The sequence below is a fragment of the Glycine max genome, chromosome 2, assembly GCF_000004515.6.
Source record: "Glycine max cultivar Williams 82 chromosome 2, Glycine_max_v4.0, whole genome shotgun sequence".
Taxonomy (NCBI): domain Eukaryota; kingdom Viridiplantae; phylum Streptophyta; class Magnoliopsida; order Fabales; family Fabaceae; genus Glycine; species Glycine max.
The window spans coordinates 49,712,183-49,728,220 of NC_016089.4; the positions used below are offsets into that span (position 1 = coordinate 49,712,183).

A 16,038-nucleotide genomic window follows, 5' to 3' on the forward strand; every position below is an offset into this window, starting at 1 on the left:
TTTAATTACAAAATTAAAAAAGTAAAAGAGAAAGAAAAAGATAAAAGAATGTAGTAGGAATAGGTAATTATTATAGACAATAACTTTCATTTTCATATGAAAATATCAAATACTTTTTCTCTCTTCATTAGAATAAAAAATATTTACAATGTGAGAGTATAACTTTCTTAGGAATAAAATATATCTAAAAATATGATAAAAATAGACAATAAATTTCACTTTCATATGAAAATATCAAATACTCTTTCTCTCTTCATTAGAATAAAAAAATATTTACAAGAGTATAATTTTCTTTTGAATAAAATATATCTAAAAATATGATAAATATATTATCATAACCTCTTAAGAAATATGGGAACATTGATTTTCTTCCTCATATTTATGGGAATAAAAAAAGATGATGTGAAACAATCTTTATCTTAAATGTTGAATGTTTGTTTGATATTTATGATGATTAATGACTAATGAAACTTTGCTATCTAAGAATGAGGATTGTTGGACTCTAATTCATGATGATTGGATTTGGAAACTTTAGCCATGATAGGTTGAATATGTTCAACTCTTTGGCACAAAACAAGGTTGAAATAATTCTTCTTTATATGTTGAAAATAACACAATAACAAGTTTTGATAATAGGATATATATTTTTTATATGAATTATGTTATTAGTCGGTTATGATGTTGAATTGATTCACTTTATGTATAGGTTATAAAGTTAGATATTTTTTCATATAATAGTCAATTCTCGTCTCTTTCACATCACTAAATTATTACAACTAGATAGCTTCATGATTGCCCCTTTGTGCAAGTATACATTTTTTAATTATTTTATAATTTAGCATTATAATTCTGTCAATTTGTTTGCTAACCTTATTTAATTGTGTCCTCTTATTGGCTTAATTAAAGGATGAAGCTTCCCTAACTCCTATTGAACCACAAAGGCATGGATACTACCGTGACAAAGCTTGAATCACACACAACATTTCAATTCTTTATTTCAAATTAGAAGAGAAGACTATGCTGTAGATCATTTTTTCATTTATATTCACTTCTTCATAATATACAGATTGATTATTATGAGACTTATTTTGAACTATAATGATTAATGTAATGGTATTGATTTCTATATGTATGGATACTGGTTTTGGTCTTGTTATTCCATTTGGTTTGTTTTTTTCAATAGCAAAGTTAATCTGTCAAAATACACAATGAAAATGTGTTTTTAATGAGCCTATTGCGTGATGAAAATGCATTTATGTTGTGACAAGGGGTGCATCCTAGATGTATAACGAAAACAATTTTCTATTATGCAATACACTACGAAAATGTACTTTCATGGTGTTACGAAGGAGGATCTTCTAATGGAAAATTATTTATGTTGTACATTAAGGACACACGGAAACACGTCTTCAATGTGCCTATTGCACAATGGAAACTTGTTTCCATAGGAGTACTTTTGAGGGGAAAAAAATAACAAACACAATATGAAATTTAAAAAAAGAAGCAAAAAATGGAGGTGAGAATAACAAAGCCCTTGGGTTAATGTACGATGAGTCCAATTGAGTTTTTTTTTCCTTTAAGGTTTATGCATTGTTTGAGAATAGGGATAAAGACAAACAAACTTGACTTGAGTAAGCCTGATCTTGGCCCTGAATTAAAAATATAAAGTTTGGTCTGATCTATTTATTTGTTATAGGTTTTTTTTTTTAGGTTTGACTTGACTTATTTAAAAGTCTGACTTTACCTACAAGTTTATTAAAAAATCTATTTTACAATAAATATTATATATGAAGAGGATCTAATGACTAACTTTAAAAATTCGTATAGTATTTTTTTAAAATTTAATAAAGAAAGACACATATTTTCATTTTAATTTTTACATAAAAAAATTAAAATTAATTAGAGCACTCTACAAATTAAAATTCACTAATCACAACAACCCAAATAAAAATTACAATCAAAACATTCTAATTAGACTGAGCGGTTTAAATTTTATCTTATTTTTTTAAAAAAAAGATTGATCTGTGACTTCTAAGTTTATATATATATATATATATATATATATATATATATATATTAAATAGGCTAGTCTAACATATCTAACAAACTTTTTTTTAAAGCTTAAGTCTGACATTTTTTATTAAGTAGGTTTTTTAAAAAGTTTAATCATGATGTTTATGATAAATAAGTTAGGATAGGTAAGACCTTAAACACACCGGTCGAAGGCTCCTGATAAACGGCCTGGCCCATTTCCATTCTTATTTGAGAGTAGTAGACATGCAGCAGTGTAGTTGCGGTTCCAGGAGCTGACTCCGTCACTGCATTTGTGAGTTTTGCCTTCTTTTGACTTTTGCCTGCTTCCATTTCAAATACCATCTTCTGTTCTTTTTTAATTTTAATAAATAATCAGACTGTATGTTATTCCTTATCAAATGGCTAACCATTCTTATTTATTTCTCGTTCACTCTTTGCATTGTGTTGTTTGGCATTAAATTTCTCTATCTCTTTACTGCGTTGTTGTTTTATGGTGTCATGCTCTGTTCTCAGTATTCCTCAATTAGAGTTTCAGTTTCAGACTGCAGCATTCTGTTATGCTGTTTTTTCATTTTTCTTTCCATTTCTTTTCTAACCATTCTCTTTCGATGAATCATATTTTTAGTTTTAAGTAAACTCCTTTTCAACTCAAAAACATCTCAGTTCTTGTCCAATTTCTATCACTTTTGTATCATTTCAACTTTTTAAGATCAACGGAGAAACTTATCTGTTGAAATTGGTTATTATTGTTTTCGTAGAAAATTGTCCTCTTCTTGACTTTTGACTTTTACTCCCCTTATATTTTCATATACCGAGCAAGTGTAGACTATAGAGTGGTTTAGGTTTACATAGCAAACTTTTTTGCCATCCTGATTTATATTTCTCACTTTCAGATGTACCAAGCAAACGGATGTAATCACGTTAGAAGTTATGCAACATGAAAAATAAAGTGTGTTTGGTGTACAACATGGGATACATGGGTATTCACTGATATCTAAGACCCCCGTGTTCTGTAAAAAACTTGGAAGCTACTACTATCAGACAAAGTGACCAGTATTCTAGGAAGTTTGTAGAGACGTTTAAGGAACATGGTTAAAGGTTCCGATGTTTTGGGGTTTGTTGTTCATTGAGATTGAATTATGGCGTTAAGGAATATCATGAAAATATAAAACTATTAATAAAAAAGGAGATAAATAGAGAAATTTGCAGAGAGAGAGAGAGTCACTTTATCTGATTTTTTTATAAAATTTTTTATTAATGATTGTTTCTCTGGTGGAAATAGTTTATTCTGTCATCTTGTTTTTTTCTTCTTCTTAAAAGTGACATCAAAATTATTGTTTTAATCTTTTAGTCTCGTTCTATTTTATGGTTGCGTTTCTCACACGGAAATATCGGATAATTGATTTTATTTTTTAGCATTAAAATGTTATTTATGAATCATATACTAATTAATATGCATTAAACATATACTAATAATGTACCCAAAAAAATATGGAAACGAAAGTTAATATATTGTTTTGGTGTTATTCTATTTTATTTACCAAACATTATTTTAATATTTTAATTAAAAAAATAATTTAAACACGTACTTCAAATATCCTAAATTGATAGTACTATTTGCGGGCTACTTTAAACATCCACTGCATTAGATTCAACTCCTAGTATGGAGGCGGTTTCTACTAACTGTCCTGGGTAGATTTGGAAATTGGAACATGTTTTTCGTTTTTTGCGAAACAACACAATCTTCTATAAAAGCAATGGAAGCAAAAAGAAAAGGCAATAATTGAGCTAAGAAGAAGAAGAAAAAAAAGGAGTTTATTTTATTTGGCTGACTAGTAGTAGCAGCCTTGCCCGTATTATACGCTTCTGTGGGCTTTTGACACTTTTGGCCATCTTACCTGTAATAACAGTAGAAAATTCCTGTATCTCTCTGTGCCTTTTATTTAAAGTCTCAGGAATTGAAGTGGCAAAAGATGGAGAATGAATGAGGCACATAGCATCGGATCTGATATTGGTCTGAAGATGGGTGTGGCTGCTGAGTCTGAGTCAAATGACAACATCCCGCTGTTACTCACCCAATCTGCTTACCCTCTCAAAAGGACAGGTTTGTGTTGTGTTAAATGTTTTGTTTTGTGCAAAAGTCATCTATCTATCTCATCATACTATAAAAACTAACATAAGATGTTGGTCTGTGTTGTGAATGTGATGTGCTGAATTGAATAAAAGGGACGGTGTGGACAGCAGTGGCACACATAGTGACAGGGGTGATAGGATCCGGAGTGCTGTCTCTGCCATGGAGCACTGCACAGCTTGGGTGGCTTGCAGGCCCCTTCTCCATCCTTCTCATTGCTTCCACCACTCTCTTCTCTTCTTTTCTTCTATGCAACACTTATCGCCATCCCCATCCCGAATACGGTCCCAACAGAAGTGCCTCCTACCTTGATGTTGTTCATTTGCATTTAGGTACCTACAATTCCCTTTCTTCTCTTCCTTCTACATCAAGTGTCTCCAGATCTCGATCACCGATCCAGAATACTCCTTACTATCATGTGTACCAACACCATTTGGAACATTTAATATCTTTCTATAGTAAAATAAGATCCTCTTATGCTGGTTACAGGAATAAGTAATGGACGGCTCAGTGGCCTTCTTGTCAGTATTAGTTTGTATGGTTTTGCAATTGCCTTCGTCATTACAACAGCTATCAGCTTAAGGTGTGTTGATTTATCACCACTTATCATACTGCTTCCTCTCCTGTTATGTCATTTCCTTTAATTTCCCTCCGTTTATCTGTGCAAAACCAGATTTTTTCACCATATGATTGCCAATATTAAATTTGAGCTGCTATTTTTATTTGTGGCTGCAGAACAATCCAAAATTCATTTTGTTACCACAACAAAGGGCCTGAAGCAGCATGTGAGTCTGTAGATGCATATTATATGCTACTTTTTGGGGCTATCCAAATTGTTCTCTCACAGATACCCAACTTCCATAACATCAAATGGCTGTCGGTTGTTGCTGCAATTATGTCCTTTACTTATTCTTTCATAGGAATGGGGCTTTCCATTGCTCAAATCATAGGTATGCGTATGGGGAGTCTTTGGTTAGGCTCACAATGACTGGCTTGTTCATGGGCTAGTTATTTAGTTTTGATTAGATAAATGTATATAATTTTATGACAAAAATTTGCTCAGAAAAAGGACATGCTGAGGGTAGCATTGGAGGAATCAGTACCTCTAATGGAGCTGAAAAGTTATGGCTGGTTTCTCAAGCACTTGGTGACATATCATTCTCATATCCATTCTCGACAATTCTTATGGAAATACAGGTACATACCTTGCAAATTCAGATAACCAGAATATAACTTTACCACAGTTCTGGGGGGAAAGTCTAACAATTATAAAGACTGATACAATCTACTGCGTTCCTTGAAGGATACTTTGAAATCGCCTCCACCAGAAAACCAAACCATGAAGAAGGCCTCAGTAATAGCGGTCAGTGTCACAACATTCTTGTACCTCAGTTGTGGAGGTGCTGGATATGCTGCCTTTGGTGATAATACACCAGGAAACCTTTTAACAGGTTTCGTATCCTCCAAGTCTTATTGGCTAGTGAACTTTGCTAACGCTTGTATAGTGGTTCACCTAGTTGGTTCATATCAGGTGCATATAAATATAGAGATACCATGTCAATAATTCTTATTATGGTGCTCCCATTTTATATCTCCTATATTCTCCATCACCTGTCTTATGGTAGTGTGTTATGAAATCAACATATATATATATATATATAGTCTACTTGTATCTACTATTATAGATTATAGAATGCATATTCATTTAAGTGGCATCTACCTTTTGGTGCAGGTGTATAGCCAGCCACTTTTTGGCACCGTGGAGAATTGGTTCCGTTTTAGATTCCCAGATAGTGAATTTGTGAATCACACATATATCTTGAAACTCCCGTTGCTTCCAGCCTTTGAACTTAATTTTCTCAGCCTGTCTTTCCGAACTGCTTATGTTGCATCCACAACTGTGATCGCAATGATATTTCCCTACTTCAATCAGATTTTGGGGGTTCTGGGTAGCATCATTTTTTGGCCGTTGACCATATATTTTCCAGTGGAAATATACTTGAGTCAGTCCAGTACTGTATCATGGACGACTAAGTGGGTACTGCTTCGGACTTTCAGCTTTTTTGGCTTTTTGTTTGGATTGTTCACTCTCATTGGATGTATTAAAGGAATAGTAACTGAAAAAATAAGCTGAGAAGCTTTGAGACCTCTCCAAGGAATTAGACTCAGATAGCCTTCTTTTTTTTCTCCACTTTTCTCCTTTCAAGACCCACAAATAATGAGGATCATCTGCAATGTCTTTTCCACATATTCACTCAATTACTAACTTGGAACCATTACATAAAGATCGGACATCTATCTCAGTAAATTAGACATAAAACACGTATTTGAGATCCGAACTGTCCGATCTTTATTCAATGGTTACAAATGCACTAACTGTGTGAGGGCAAGGAATAGGAGACTGCACCGAATCCAGTTGGACAATAAACATGCAGATTCTCTCATATTTTCAATAGGAATAGTGATTCTGTATTTGTTCACCTGCTGAAGGTATCCACTGCTGAAATGAATGAGCTCAACACTCCTACTTCCTCGGTTCTTCCACTGTTATACAAACAAATTGAAAGTGGACATTATTATTTTCCGTGGGAAAATTTTCAGTTCTATTTGATTATTGTTTGAAGTCTTATCGATACTATTTAGATTAAGCCAACTTTGGTATAAATATAAGTTCCTCACAAGTGACCTCTCAATGTTGTTGACCTTTTACTTCAGTAACTTTGCTGCAACCCGATCTTCGCTTTGGATAGGATTCCCTATTGTAAAAAAATACAGTATTTAATGTAGTAAATCTATTTACATCCATGTCTCTGCATTTCCATTCAGGGCATAACAAAATTGGAGAATTTAAAGAAACATGAAGCATTCGTGTTTTGATTACCCAACTGTTACTGCAAGTTTTGTAACGATATAAGATCAAACACTCAAACTTCAGTTGAACTAATGACCTGATGGCACACAAAAGAAAGGTAAAATGTCGAAGAGGATGTGAATACAATCATGCAGCAAATCTCTCATATGATGTCTCATATTAAGCATTAATAACCGGTGAGTAACATAAAATAAAGCCGCCAGAGGAAAGTGAGTCAGTAGTTTGTTTCATCAAGTCTTCTAATCCGTTGGCTTGACTTTGCTAACTACTATCTCTGTACAAAAACAGAAAAAATGAAAAAGAGGATATAATGAAGGACTGGTAGACTTCAACAACACAAGTATGATGGCCCAATCAATCATTCTTCTCCCCATATCATGAACAGCTGAAACCCAGCCAAGAATGATTTGCCGCTTGACATGCATGCAAATTGCCAATGTTTACAGATAGATAGCCAAGGTACTCAACCTACTAGTTCACTCAATTATATATACCAACCTCAGCATCAACACATGCAGTGGTTTACTGAATAGCAAGACGCCTCTGTGAGGTGTGCTCTGACAAGATGCTTCCCCGTTGTTGACCTGAACAGTCCCCTTCCTCCACTCTTTCACCCGAGTGCAAACAAAAAGTAGATGATGACTGCAAAACATTTGCATAGTTGCGTTCTTCAAATCTCTCATGCACTTGAGATCCTCTTGCATCTTGTTGCACACTAGGAGAATTCCAGGTCTCAGCAGAGTCAGAGGGTAGTGATCCAAAACCAGATGAACTAATTGACCGTGACAATGGGACCTGGCCAGTACCCATATCCTTTTCCTTGTTCATGTGGTTTGAAGCCTCAACTTCAGTTTTCTTTGCAAAACGCCCTCCATTACCTCGTGCTCTTCTTATAGCATGCTGATGCCGGGATTCATGAAGATATGGCTGTGAAGAAATAGAAGTTAGTATAGTATGCCAAAGGATCGCAGATTTGCATGTACAAAATATCAAGCACACAGTAATATACTAGAGCCAACCTGTCTCATTAAAAACAAATTTTGATTTTTGGCACATGTTTTGTAAACTTAAATGAAGATAACATCTCATCCTTCTTACTTTATTGAGTCTTTCAAGATCCATAGCATTGTGCATTTAGGTAAAGCAGCACTCTTCTAAAATCTTCAACTGATTTTAAATGTTCAAAGGTTCAGAGGTTACTAGATTTCCAATTATCTTACTTTGGTTGTATCCTTTGTAGATATAAACACAGTTAAAATTCCTTCATGTCAAACTAAAGTTTTAGCTCTGCAGAAATGAAATTGGTTGTAGAACAATGTAAAATAAAATAAGGGAACAAACATCCCAAACCTGAAATGTGTTGATATATCACTTTCCAAAATGGATAAGGCAATTAACTTCAGAACTATAGAGTAACAATCATGCCTACAGAAGTATAAGCTCTAGTGCACATTTGTACCTTTCTGACTTTTATTAATTTCTTTTCAAGCTCTGCTTTAGCACGAGCCTGTCTTCGTCTCAGAATTCCTTGGTATTGTTTGGCATTCACATAAACAGGCTCTTGAGCCATCTCAAGGGGCAAAGCCATTCTGGCATGGGGCATTCCTATAAAAGGAGTGTATCCCTAATAATAATGAAAATGCAATATGGTTATATCATTGCAGTGAGATCCCAATGTCATCATTGTTTGAAACAGGAAAATAAACCAAATAGCATGAAATTTTTTTATCATGTAATAAGAATCTATCCTTCAGAGTTATGCTCAAACTACGTTTCTAACCAGACTCATTTATGGGAAATGCAAAACAGTGAGTTTGACAAACTACATGCATAAATTTTTTATGTATGAACACTGGTTAGTCTCACATACCAACATGCCCCTATAATAAAGATTTGAAGCACCTGCCTGTTGTAAAAGAATTTGAAGCATACTAGGATCCAATACAAAAGCATGCAAGATTCGACTATAATTTTTCCAATAATTGAATTTTCATCATTGACATGCAAAAATTTATTCTATTAAACATAGTCATAAAGCTATGATCTTTGCACCTTCTCTTCATGCTAAAAACTAACAAAAGGGCAAAGCCTTACAATTGAGTGGCCAACAAGTTCCACTTGTGGAGCCTGTGTAAGGCAATCATCACGTACCAAAGGTGCAGATGATGAAGAATGTTGCATCGCTTGGTGGTCCTGTCCATAATTTCCTGCCAAGAAAAGAATACTGTATTTCAGTATCCTCGCAACCTTGTAACACTTGGACTAAAATAAAAAATCACATCAATGTAATAATTTGGGGCATTATATATAAGCAAATTTTTTCTTTCCTTATTTTAATGCTTATATTTTTCTTTACAATATATATAAAGCACCTGATTGATTAGGAGCAGTGGGTTGTGATTCTTTAGTGGCATCATCATCCTCTTCACTGGATTCCGAATCACCATTAGGGCGTTCAAGTGAAGATGAATTAGATGCATTCACTCCTAACATTGCTTGGGGGACAGGATTGTACTGAATACCTCGCCACCAGGGTTCAGAATAAGCATTGTTAGGTGTAAAGGAATGTGGATCAGACCTCAGTTGATTTGCAGTTTCAGATTTAGATTGCATATCTTATCTTCAGATCCCTAGTTCCCTACAAAAGAATATTGGATTACAAATTTTATTCCTTATGCTAAAACAAAGGCAAGATAAATAAAAGTTGATAGCAACAGTGGTTATTCCCCTTTACAATAAGAGACCCTCCAATGGAATTAAAAGAATGGGTAAATAAGGTATTTCTGAAACAAAATCCCGTGAAGTGAAAACTATACCCATAATTGTCTCAGAAACATTGATATCCAAACCTTCTAGAGGTACAAATTGATCGATATGATATCAAGCACAACTCACAGAAAGTTACAATAGTACTAGTTCATAGCTTCATTAATGAATGAAAGGCTCTTAAAATGCAGCATGCTGATTGATAGTAGACATGCAAGTTAAAGAAAATTGATAAACCCACATTCAAAATTATTAAAATTCATCGTGAAAAGATAATACTTGTTAAGCAAACAGAGGCTTAAAACAAAAATAGTTTCCATTTTGCTATTACTTGATCTTCAGCAGGAGCCGCAACTGTTTAAAGAAAAAGAAAAAATCTTTCAACTCTTGGACAGTGCCCAGAAACCAAATGCCCCTAGAAGAACAAAATCATAATCAGCAACATTTATTTCTGCCATATATTTAGTCACACAACCAAACAGCACCAGGTGATATTCCAACATGCAACCATAGCTATTGTTCACAGAAGCAGATACACACTAGCTAGTGAGCTACACTTAATAGAATATCACCAAAATTGGGAGTTTATCTTATCCTAGTACATGCACCAAAATCCCAATTCTCCCACATATGCAACCAGAAAAACATTCCCACATCACAAGCCACAAGAGAAAAAAAAAATTGGTTTGGGTGATACCTTGCCAGAATTCACACATGCAGACACAGAATCATTCCACCCAGGTCACATAAAGACTTCCCTAATCAAGCAAATACTAACCTTAATCCACAAAAGCCCCCCAAAGAGAATGAATCACAATTAGACCAAATTTCCCAGTTGGTTAATTAAGGAAATTAAGGGGGTGGAAGGCAAATCAAAGAACTTTGCTTTCTCTAGAACTAGAATTTGGGGTATTGAATGTTTGATATCTCACTTCAGTTGTGATACAACAAGAGGATGAGGATAAAGGAACTCATGACAAATTGACGATAATAACAGTGAAAGTGAAAATAAAATATATAAAAATAAAAAATCTTAACAACACTAGCAAATGTAGTCCAGTGTTGCCTTGCCTGTTTAAATTGGAAGTGACATCTAGTGATGACGTCAGCATCACGTTTCACGGAGGGGACACGTGGAGACAAGTGGGAGGGAAAATGGTATCTGAGAGGGGGTGGGTGAGGATATCAGAGCCCCTGAATGTCTGGGCCACGTGACACGCACTTGACTAGCAGAATCCGGTGAACGCGTGGCCTCAGGGTGGGGACCACAGCGTCCTAGAATTGACAGCAATGTGAGGCACGTGTCCATTTTCCTTTGCAAACATCGTTCTTTAGTTTCCTCCGATCAATAATTGATTCTCCACCGTATAATTAACTCCATTTCTTTACTTTGAAAAATGGGGAAAGCTGAGCCTTACCTGCCACTGAGGACTGAGGGGAACACAATTCAATTAGTCACTTCTAAATTAAACAAATTGAGATCGCTTGCAAAACGTGGCACCACTTTTTTTAACTTGTCGTTTTTCTTCTTCTTTTTCTCGGAGTAATTTAAGGACTTCGTATATTTTTCTTAATTGAAGTAAGAATTTACCTTTTAATTATGTTTGGTTCAATTTTTTTTTTTTAAAATTTTATAACAATGTTTGTTTACTTTGTTGGGTCGAGTTCATCCACTTACATATGACTACAATAAGTCGAATGCATAGATGGGTTCCACGTGGCAGATCAAAAGAAAGTACTTTCCTTTTTTTTTGGTATAAAATAAACTCAGAAGAAAGTAATGAACTCACTCTATAAATTTAATTATGTTTCAATTTTAAAAGTAAAATGATATAATAATTTAGCTATTTTATAACTATATTATAAAAATAAATAAATTTTGTAAATTTTATAACATTTAAGTTTATAAATAATATTTTGAATAACTTAAAATATAGAATTTAGTTAAAGTATATGGAGTTATTGAAAACAAACATTATTTAAATAATTTCTATTTTAATCTTAAATAAATACTTTATATTTTATTAACATTAATGTACGGTATATTGGGAATACTAATCTAATAAACAAAAGTTAAGCTTTGGTCACATATCGAATAGTCAACAATTAGTTAATGCTTGGTGGTTCTCTGTAGTGAATCCTTTTACAGGTCTACAAGGTATATTGGGCATGAGGCTTGCCTTTGGTCTTTCTAAGTTTCTTTTTTTTTTTTTTTCCAACAATAATGGTAAATTATACACATTGTTAGTTAGTCGACTATTAATTTTGTCTAGTCGTTGCCGCGTGTCAAAGTCACCTTTTTTATATTTTTGTTGGTGGTAGTGTCACCTTTCTGTGTCTAGACACATGATGCTTATATAGTGAACTCACTCCTACTATTGACATGTTTTGTTAGGTATTGTTATATGTTTTGGGTTGATTTTTTATTTATTTGATGTGTTAAAGTCACCCAATTTCTTAGTTGGTGACAGTGGCGCCACCTTTTGTGTGTCTAGACACATAGCATGCAGGCAGTGAACTCACCACTACTATTTGCATATTATGTTAGTTGTTGCCGTGTGTCTTGAATTAAAGTTGTTTTTTCTTTTGGATTTTGAATTTTGCTTATGGTGGATGGCGTTTTGTCGACATGATGCACCATGTGGATTATCAGTAAAACATTTTAAATAAATAAAAATGTTTGATGTGACCCAAAACCTGCTTGTTTAACTAAAAAGTTAACCTGATCAACAATTAAAATAATCCATTTTGATAATGTTTTAGACCATCCTATAGTAATTAGTTTTTAAAACTATCACCCACTTTAGGGGTTAATTGACCAAATTAATTTTAAAAACTATCACCCACTTTAGGGGTTAATTGACCAAATTGGGACTATTGGTCAAATTGAGACATTTTTAAAAACTATTTATCAATATAGGATTATTTTAAACATTAACTAAAGAGGGATTGTTTTGACTATTGATTGGAACATTGCAATCAAATAGCTTTTTCCATAACATGTAAGCATTTTTTTCCAGTCAAAAGCTCTTCCAACATCGATTAAATAATAATTGATGTCAATGAGTTGTTTTTAATTTCAAAAATATCATCAGGCATTCGTTGACATCGTTTTTTGATTAATCGACTTGATCAAATGCTTTTTTGTTGCAGGTATATATCTATGGTACAAAAATTTCTCATTGAACATAACACGAATTTCTCTCAAAGCTTTAATATTGTAATTTTTAGATTTTGTGCATTAGAAAGAGTGAATGAATGTTTGTAGCATGTGAAACACCAAGACACAATATAATTTTGTACTGCATTATTTTTGAAGTATTTGTAACTGTAATCATATATATTTATCTGGAATATTTTACAATATAAAAAAGGACAAAACTACAATCATAATTTAAAACCTTAATTCTAAAGTGTCTAGCTGTGTGCATGAGTACATTTATACACGTAACCGACGTAAGAGTGTTGCTACAAATAATAATGATTGCAAACATTTGGGGGACAATATATATCATCAATTCCACGTACTATCTACTCTTATTTTATCAGAAAAATAAATTCCCGTATGAGTAGCGAGTAGAGCAAGTTATTGCAAGTAGCATTTAGCAGCATAAAATAAAAGCAAAAAAGTACCTCTAGTAAGTGAAAAAGAAAATTATGAGAAATTTCTTGAGATTCTCATTTCTCTTTCTCTAATATGAGAGACCCGCACGAACGAGAGACCCCTTCGTTGGATTCTCAATTTCTCATAGACGTGGGGCCGAACTCAGAGACACGTATAGTACAGTCACAAATCTGACAAAATTATTTCAGATTCAGATTCTTAATAACACTTCACTTTGCTGCTGCTGCTCCTCTTCCCAGTTGAAACGCATGATAATTAAGATCTTAATGTGAAACTGTTGTGCCTTTTTTTTCTTTTCCTTAAATATCTGGCTAATCCAAGTCAAGTACTACGTAAGTAAGATTACTATGTGAATATAACAAAACTTTTAAATATCTGAATATAACAAAACTTTTAAATTTTTAATTAATGCAACTGCATTTGCTAGCTATACTGGGACAACTTTTGCCACTAGTTGATCCATACATGCACCCACGAATTTGATAATTGTAGAGACCGATTCAATTGAGCCTAGTCTATTAGTGAGGCATACCAATTACAACTTATGAATATAAAAAATACCATTTACAAATTTCTGCCCGGAATTAAACTCCTAAAAATACAGCCTAGCTATGTGTCAAACTCAAATTGAATATTGAATATTTCTTTATACAATTCTGTGCATGTACTGTAAATATTGCAGTTTTGTTCGAAATAAACTTTTCTAATTCAAATTAAAGATTGTTTTTACCGCTAAATAACTTGCACAAACTACACAACTGAATACTTTTTCTCCATCTCATTATATTTTTGGTTTGTCTCAAAACATGTATCATTTTATAAAATTAAAAAAATTAGTTTTTTATATCAACAATTCGTTTATTGGCATCTCACTGAATATATTTTAATGAATTTACAATAATATTTTAACTCTTTTGATAAGATTAATTTTGCCAACGAAAATCATTTTAATTATCATTATCGATGGAAGGGTCATCTATCCACACTAGTTTTTTAAAGACAAAAAGTATCTACTAAAAAATCTCAAGCTTATAATCATCATCAATTGTACAGAAGAGAAGTAGAAGAAAAGAAAATAAAAGATGAATTTGCATATATATAGATAGGAAGTATATATGAGAGTATGACTTTAATTTCTCTCAAGCAATCACTTAACAAACTATGTTTTTTTTTTTAGAATTCCAAGCTATGACACTCAAATCTAAAACCAAAACCACTATCTTTGCACACTCATCAGCACACTTCAAATTAAGGTCAGAACATATATCTTCTATAACAGAGAAAAAAGAAAATAAACTTGAAATCTATATCTAATTAGAGCACACATACCCCAGCTAAATTTAGAGAGATACAAATCCTACAATTAAGTTGTTACCCACCTAAAGTTAGCAGAAAGAAAGGGTGAATACCTGTTCCTAAATCCTAAAGATCAATCACTCCAAAATCCAAAGTTCTCAAAGCATATACCTTTCATTTGCAAGAAGTGCAGAAAAAACTAAAAAGACTAAAATAAAAGCACATGCATAACAGAAGTCCACATGCATCTTCTAATTAAAGTGTCACAAAATCACATAAATATTAGCAAACAAATGAAACGGGAAGATCTTGAAGCGCAAAGCAGAAGAAGGTCTCTAAATCTGGTGGTGCAAAGAATGCTAAGGGTGATCTACGCAAAGAGCAATTAGAAAGCAGCCTTGGCTTCTTCTTTGGTGCTGGAGGGCATGTTGTAACTTCTGCAATCCGAAACTTTTCACCTTTGGGAGTGGAAGACACAGCAGCCACATCAGAACCCATGTCCCTTTTCTTTGGTGTTTCTTGTTTTCTGCTCTCTTGATGCTGCTTCTTGCAATGCCTTCTTGCGGGCTTTCCTCTTGTAATTTTTTTCTTTTTTCTTGAGTTTGTTGGTTCTGTCCTTCCAGAAGGGACCATCATGTCTTGTATGAGTTAGCTAGCTAGCTAGGTTAAAAGAACTGGTAAAGATTTCTATATATGTAAAAAAAAAACTGGCAATTGGAAGAAGAAGCCTGAGACTTAACCAGGTAGAGAAGATATAACTAACTACTGTAATAAGAGGAGAGGACACAAGCTTTTCGTATTAGGAGAGTGCTTTGAAATGGAAATTAAATGATATATATTTGACTGAAAAGAAGGTTTTATACGTAGAGGAGTCAAGTAATTATTCCTCAAGAAAGAATCTATATATAGCATATAAATAAAGAGGGTTTTGTGTAGCTGACACCGAAAAAGCAACTCCTTTTACTATCACACATCACACTATAGAATGGAAATAAGGAAAATCCAAGAGGGCAACATTTCTTTAAAAGGATGCCAAACTAATATATATGCTTTTCAACCGCCCATTTCGGATTGTGAACTGAAGTGCTACTAATTAATTGAATCACAATTACCACTCAGCACAGAGTCTTGTGAAAATCTTTTAGACCTTTTGAAAACATGTAGTGAGATGTGAACATATATTCCATCATTCCAAATATTTTATTGATATTTATTAAAAAAATTAATTATTTTATCACGTTCTATCATAGTATCATCCAAGGGTAAGTCCTAACATAATGATAAAGTTATGCTTTAGTGACATGTTAATCATAA

General features: G+C 33.3%; 3 protein-coding genes across 11 annotated transcripts; 1 reads left to right on the forward strand and 2 right to left on the reverse strand.

Moving 5' to 3' along the window:
- The first annotated feature begins 3,660 nt into the window (after positions 1-3,660).
- Positions 3,661-6,696, forward strand: LOC100788056 (probable amino acid permease 7). Its single transcript, XM_003519602.5, has 7 exons — positions 3,661-4,138; positions 4,261-4,497; positions 4,655-4,748; positions 4,901-5,115; positions 5,229-5,362; positions 5,469-5,696; positions 5,898-6,696. The coding sequence occupies exons 1-7, from the start codon at positions 4,015-4,017 to the stop codon at positions 6,297-6,299; spliced, it is 1,434 nt and encodes a 477-aa protein (XP_003519650.1). The 5' UTR covers positions 3,661-4,014; the 3' UTR covers positions 6,300-6,696.
- A 470-nt stretch (positions 6,697-7,166) lies between these two features.
- NF-YA02 (nuclear transcription factor Y subunit A-2) lies at positions 7,167-10,850 on the reverse strand. 9 transcript variants are annotated; one of them, XM_006575663.4, is made up of 6 exons: positions 10,582-10,850; positions 10,135-10,218; positions 9,410-9,675; positions 9,132-9,244; positions 8,497-8,661; positions 7,167-7,964 (listed from the first exon to the last, which is right to left on the reverse strand). In XM_006575663.4, the coding sequence occupies exons 3-6, from the start codon at positions 9,648-9,650 to the stop codon at positions 7,560-7,562; spliced, it is 924 nt and encodes a 307-aa protein (XP_006575726.1). In that variant the 5' UTR covers positions 9,651-9,675; positions 10,135-10,218; positions 10,582-10,850; the 3' UTR covers positions 7,167-7,559. The 9 variants fall into 9 exon arrangements, with proteins under 9 accessions (XP_006575726.1, XP_006575724.1, XP_040862483.1 ...); XM_006575661.4 differs by having other exon boundaries at positions 10,501-10,850; XM_041006549.1 differs by lacking the exon at positions 10,135-10,218 and having other exon boundaries at positions 9,189-9,244.
- A 4,156-nt stretch (positions 10,851-15,006) lies between these two features.
- LOC102664626 (cyclin-dependent protein kinase inhibitor SMR9) lies at positions 15,007-15,357 on the reverse strand. Its single transcript, XM_014772766.1, has one exon. It carries the CDS (start codon positions 15,355-15,357, stop codon positions 15,007-15,009), a length of 351 nt encoding a protein of 116 aa, XP_014628252.1.
- Positions 15,358-16,038: the final 681 nt, after the last annotated feature.